A 6439-nucleotide genomic window follows, 5' to 3' on the forward strand; every position below is an offset into this window, starting at 1 on the left:
CATTATCACGCCCAGTGTTGACTCGCACTGTTATAAAAAAAGACGCACACAGTATGAACATTTTGCAGTATAAAACCAAACACTGCGAATGCTAAAACAGTCTTTAACATTTGAGAATAGTGACAGATTGCTTTTTTGCCCGGAAGCATCTGCCGCACGCCGCCGCCCGCGGTTCACTCGTTGAGTATATATATATATATATACGTATATATTCATCTAAAAATACATGTATCTAAAAGCTAAGTGTCTAAATTAATAATAATAATAGTAATAATACTCATAACAAAATATCTTTTTCTCATCAAAGGGTGCCCGCCCTTCTTTTCGATGATATCACTTGTATAAATACGTACACATTAAAAATAAAACGAAAGATGGATAGAGGAGTTTGAAAACCTTAATGCTAGGGGAGTGGGACTGAAGAACCTGGAAAGAGAGAGAAAATATAATCATTAATATGATGTAGGTTTTATGTGTTATGGAGTTGGATGTAGAAAATGGGTTAAGTGGGAGGAGGAGGGAGGGAGAGGGAGGGAGGAGGGAAGAAGAGGGAGAGGGAGAGGGAGAGATGAGGGAGGGAGGGATGAGGGAGGAAGGGAGAGGAGGAGGAAGGGAGAGGAAGAGGGAGAGGAGGAAGGGAAAGGGAGAGGAGGAGGGAGGGAGAGGGAGAGGAAGAGGGAGAAACAGAAAGAAATGGAAATAGAAAGATAACAAACCTAACTTCAGGCCAAAATGATGAAAGGAAAGGAGGGAATGACAAACAAAAATAAAAAGAAAGTCCGTAATAGCTTCTTCTCTCCAAGCATCGGTGGTTTTCACAAATATGTCCATTTTTTATCGCCATTTTCTGCCACTATCCGTCACGTCGACAAATGCCTCTTTCTCTTCCCGGCTGCCGGCCACTGACCGCTTCAGTTGCCATAAATCTACTTGTCATAGAGAACGTCTCTCTTTAAAATAAATGAAGGTTGAATTTCCCGCCAAAAAAGGGGCAGTTTCCCTCCACAAACGCCATATTTTTCTAGTGTTACGCGTTGAGGCAAATCAAGAGTAATCTAGAAGTAATGTCCGATTCTTTTTCTCGTGTCTCGTTGCGATTATGATATTTTTATCGTCTTTTGTAGTTGTAAACCGTGGAAATATATGCGACGTTACAGCACACTATTTCCATTTATCTACTACAGAGAAAAAAAGGAAAGAAAACAAAAACAAATTTACGCTCGTCTCCTTCCTTTTTTATCCAAAGAATTTAACCGCGATTTTTAAATCTCTTACTTATTGTTCTTTTTTTTTCATCAACAACAGAATGAAGGTTAACAAATCTCCGCAAATACACGGCTATTAAAGGGACTGATCCAGTTACCTCGTTACCATAGCCCGTAATGAGTCGTTAAACGTGACAGATGGCTCGAACAGATGGTCGCGCGTAAAGTCAATTTCACTCGAATGGAAACCACGAGAGAGGGGGGTGGGGGAGGAGGAGGAGGGAAGAGTGGGGGGTGGGGGGGGGTGACTCAGCGCACTCGATAATAAATTGAAGAATAGTCAACCATTATGGGAAAAAATATAGATGGATATTAAATGTGATAAGGTTGGTCGTTCGAATAACTGTGATGATGTTGGTATTAAGAATAAGGATAATGGTGATCAGATATTTTAATAAAAGAGGGACGTAAACGAAATAACGATGAGAAATTAAAGATAAAACTAGGACAACATAACGAGTTAACCAAACGGATTTTTTTTTTCAGTTGAACGAAGAGAACAAAACCAATGATAATAAAAAGACGAAATGAACGCAAGCGAGAAGGATGGAAAAAGAGAGAGAGAAAAAAAAAAAAAAATTACGACATTATCGTATGAACTTGATTTAGAAAAAAAAGGAAAAAATTAGGTGATGGGTTTACTTTCACTAGCGATGATAATTATGAAGAAACGATATTACATTTTTTGACAGGGAGGGAAAAAATGCAAATAATGTTATGCAACTTAAGGCTTGATTTTACAGAATTATATATAATAGATGCAAGTATCTGCGTTAGTTACGGTCGCTTGTCATATTGCAAATATTGTGACTGACTATTATCAATTCGTGAGATGCATGTGATCACGTGTATGTATGTATGTATGTACGTTTACGTGTATGTGTATCTATATGAACGTGTGTGTGAACTTGTGTATGTGTTGAACATATGTATGTGAATGTGTGTGAACGTGTGTGTGAGCGTATGGTGTATACATGTACGAGTGTGAACGTAAGTATGTATGTGTGCGAATGTATATGTGTGAACGTATATATGTATGTCAGTGTACGTATATGTATGAATGTATGCATGTGCGCGAACTTAAGCATTCGCCCGTGTTCATGTCTTTATATTAGCATATTTACGCACTTAAGTATACGTAAGTACGTGCGTGCGTATGCTAATACACCTACAAAAATACGCGTACTGTGTGTGTACCTCCGCGCGCGTCATTTGTTTTTCCCGGATGAAGAATGCCTACGCATATCTTAAGCAATTAGGTTGTCTCTCTATCTCGCTTTATAGACACGCTACGGCCACCGCATTAGGGCGACGTTCCGGTTCTCTAGCGAGGGAAATTCGACCTTATGACGCCTGAATTGATTAACATAATCAGTTTGTAGTAGGTGCGAGGGTAGGGCGCGTGGGGAGGGTAGGGGGGAGGTGGAAGGGGGTTGATATGGGGGTAGAGGAGGGGAGGACAGTTATAGTATCTGATAAAGGTAAGAGGAGAGAGAGAGAGAGAGAGAGAGAGAGAGAGAGAGAGAGAGAGAGAGAGAGAGAGAGAGAGAGAGAGAGAGAGAGAGAGAGAGAGAGATAGAGATAGAGATAGAGATAGAGAGAGAGAGAGAGAGAGAGAAAGAGAGAGAGAGAGAGAGAAGGAGAAAGAGAAATAGAAAGAGAAAGAGAAGCCAGACACACGGAAAAGAAAGAAAATATCATCACAAAGACAAAAAGAAAATAAATACACACATATATTCCAATATACCACAAAATATACTCAAAATTACACAAAAAAAACAACAACAACAACTTACATTTTCCTGATACTCGGAGAGGCTGTTAGACCAATTGTCAAAAAGGGGGGGAATTGAGGGGAAACGCCTTAATAACCGTATTTGCAGACGGTCGTGTAATGAGGCTCGGTCTTGGTCTGCGTGATGGTGACGTAGCCGTGTTTGGTCTCGGTGACGGTGACGTACATTTGCTGCTGGTTGGTCTGCACCTGGGTCTGTGTGACGTAGTGGGGCTCGTCTTCGGTAACAGTGACGTAATTCTGTTCAACCTTGGTCTCTGTGACGTAATGGGGCTCCTGCACGGTCTTGTAGATCTGCTTGGTCACCGTCACGTAGTAAGGGACCTGTAGGAGACGGGGAGGGGGAAGAGGGGCGGGTATTAAGTGACTGCGTGGTGGCGATGGGTTCATCTGGTGACGTCATGTTATGCATGGATGGATGTGACAGCTATCTCTTTCATTGATAAATGGGCGTATTGATGTATATAGGAATTAGTTTGTATTTTTTTTTTCTCACTCGCTCTCATTCTTTCTCCTTTTCTCCGTTTTTTTCTCTTTCTCTGACTCCTTCTCTGTCTCTCTCTCTCTCTCTCTCTCTCTCTCTCTCCCATTCACTCACACACCCTCCCATTCACTCTCTCTCTCTCCAATTCCATCCCACTCCCTTCCCTTCCCTCCAATTCCCTCCCTCCTCCTCCACCTCTCCACACCCATCTCACCTGAACGTAGTCGGTGCAGTAGTGGCTCTCAGTAATAGTCTTCATGTAGTAGTGGGTGCCGGGCATCATCTGCTGGACGGTGGTGAGATGAGCCTCGGTGACGGAGTTTGTGTTGTAGGCGACCTGTTGGGTTCGGGGAAAAAGGCGTGAGTTAGAGTCCGCTTTCCGTGATGAATATCGTGGTTTGTTTGTCTGTTCGGTGTTGTATTGCTTGGTTAGGATGGATTGTGATGTTTGTTTATTTATCTTGTTTTTTAGTTCATGGGTGAGCTGTGAGTGCGTTGTTTTCTCCGTTGGGAAACATGGCTTTGTTTTTATTTAGAGGTGATTTATGATTTTTAAAAGATCTTTAAAAGAAATTCTTACTTCTTATTTTTCTGTGGATAATAAAACCATAACTTATATTTCCTTCGATATCTTACCTTGGTTTCGTAGATGACCTGATCGGGAAGTGGCTGAGTGATGAACTCGTACTGCACAACGGTCGTAGGGTAGTACAGTGTCTCTGTCACGTACTTGTACAGAGTGGTCGGCACGTACTGTGAACAAACGGGGACATTGGTCAAAATCTTTCATTTTATTTGGTATGCGTTGGTGTTTATACTATGCAAATTAGATATGTATATGAGGATGATTTCGTATACTATTCATATACCGAAAATATCAGTAATTAATCTTCCATGATGACATCTACTGATATGCATCGAATTGCCTTGGCCTTTTCGTGCGCCGCCTGTCCTACCTGCTGCTCGGTGTTCCACTTGGTGTGGTGCTCCATGGCAGTCTTGGTGATGGTGGTGTACACGGTCTTGTCGTAACATTTCTTGGGGCAGTAGTTCTTAGGCTTGGGAGGGGGACCGTAGCTGGGAGCGGGGGCGGCGGGGGGAGGTCCGTAGCTAGGGGCGGGGGCGGCAGGGGGAGGTCCGTAGCTAGGGGCAGGGGCGGCAGGGGGAGGTCCGTAGCTAGGGGCGGGGGCTGGGGGAGGGCCGTAGCTGGTAGAGGGGCGGGGGGCAGGGTAATCTGGGTCGGCTTCGGCTTCGGCTTCGCCTCGGACGATGGCGACGAGGGCCAACAGGAGCAACAGGCGCGACATCTGTTGGGGGGAAGACGAACTAGTTAGAGGGGTGGCTTCGGGGGAAAAAAAAAGTTTGCGAATATGTATTATAGAGAACAAGAAATATCGTTATTACTGAGGTAAAGTATGACTGAAGAATACCTGTTATAATATATAAAGAACAATCATTAAATATATTATACATACAAGATAACCTTTCTTTACTTGCTCTTAGAATAACTTCTCATAAATAACAAAGAACGCTATCTAAGCAGCCTTAAAATCCCCAACATCGAGGGGGAAACAGACAAACATGTCGCTATTAAGGACACAAAATAAACAAACATGACCCGTGACTTCCTCAAGAAAAAAGAAAGAAAAAAAGAAAAGAAAAAAAGAACACTGTACGTCTCAGCAAATTACAAAAGGCCAGATTTCTGCCATGTGTGTGTGTGAGTATGTGGTTCATGCGGTGAAAATAATGACCCATGCCGCTACCGGAATCCATATAACCTATTCTCGGTGAAAGTAACGCACGCACGCTACACTGGAAATGCTAGGCAGTTCTCTCTCTCTATCTCTTTCTTTCTTTCTTTCTCTCCCTCTTCTTTATTCCCCTGTTTGATTTTGGTTTGAAAATGCGTGTGACCAATTTGGGATTATTTTTTCATTAGATATTGTACTGATTATTAATTCAAGTATTTTTATAGGAAATGGTGTTACCAGTCTATGAGAATTTTAAGTGATCTATATTTCTCTATAAGGAAAATAAATTATATATATTACAGAGACAATTTGACGAGAAAGTGTGGCATCTGCGACTTATTGTCTCATTCGAAAAAGAAGAAAAAATAGAATCCTCTAAAGTTCTATAACAATGAACAATATTGTCATCAAATAACAATAGCCTATCGTATTTCAGTAATTCGATTTACGCTTCAACTTTCATACAATAAAAAAGTCTTTGTTGCTTTTTTTTCCTCCCACTTGAAAGTGTGAAGGATCGACTATCATCTTGATGGTGGAAGTGACAGGAAAAAAGAAATGACAAAAAATAGAAGCCATTGGAACGTGATCTCTTCATAAAACCCGTTTTTCTTAAATACAAGACGATTGCGGTTGAACTCAGTTAGTCTATTTGTTATTTTTTATCAGTCTTTCTAAATTATTTGGGCTTTTTTTTATATCTCTCCTCTCACGTCACCAATAATTGGTCTGGAAGGCAGGTAGCGTCATCAAACCGCTTCGTTTTTTTCTTTTTTTTTCTTCTTATGAGGCGAAAAAAATGGCGCCCGATTATTCTTTTCTTTTCTCCCTAAATGCACGGGGTATTTGTTGAATTTGCATAACAGGCACAAGTCCCAACACCTCATTTATTTTGTCATTGTTCAAATTCTCATGATTAAGTGCCTGGATGATGATGGATGACAGAGATAATGAGTGATATAATGTAGAGAATTCCCGGTAGGTTTCTTCCTCTCCTGTCTCTCGCCTCTGTTTCTCTTCTCCTAGTCTCTTCGCCCTTCTTTTTTTCCTCTTTCCTACCTCTATCGTCATCCTCCACTTTACTACTACCTCTCTTCCCTTCCACTCTTTCCTCCCCCTCTCCTCCTCGCCACCTCCCCCA

General features: G+C 41.7%; 1 protein-coding gene across 1 annotated transcript in view; it reads right to left on the bottom strand.

Moving 5' to 3' along the window:
• Positions 1-4866, bottom strand: part of LOC125040028 (adhesive plaque matrix protein-like) — a 5290-nt gene extending 424 nt beyond the window's left edge. Inside the window, exons 1-5 of the mRNA XM_047634449.1 lie at positions 4501-4866; positions 4181-4297; positions 3759-3881; positions 3062-3384; positions 1-426 (exon numbers count right to left, since the gene is read on the bottom strand). The exon at positions 1-426 is cut by the window's left edge and continues 424 nt beyond it. Coding sequence (XP_047490405.1) covers positions 3130-3384; positions 3759-3881; positions 4181-4297; positions 4501-4851 — 846 coding nt within the window. The 5' untranslated portion in view covers positions 4852-4866 and the 3' untranslated portion in view covers positions 1-426; positions 3062-3129. The remainder of the gene's footprint in view (positions 427-3061; positions 3385-3758; positions 3882-4180; positions 4298-4500) is intronic.
• Between the last annotated feature and the right edge of the window lie 1573 nt (positions 4867-6439).

The sequence above is a fragment of the Penaeus chinensis genome, chromosome 28, assembly GCF_019202785.1.
Source record: "Penaeus chinensis breed Huanghai No. 1 chromosome 28, ASM1920278v2, whole genome shotgun sequence".
Lineage (NCBI taxonomy): Eukaryota > Metazoa > Arthropoda > Malacostraca > Decapoda > Penaeidae > Penaeus > Penaeus chinensis.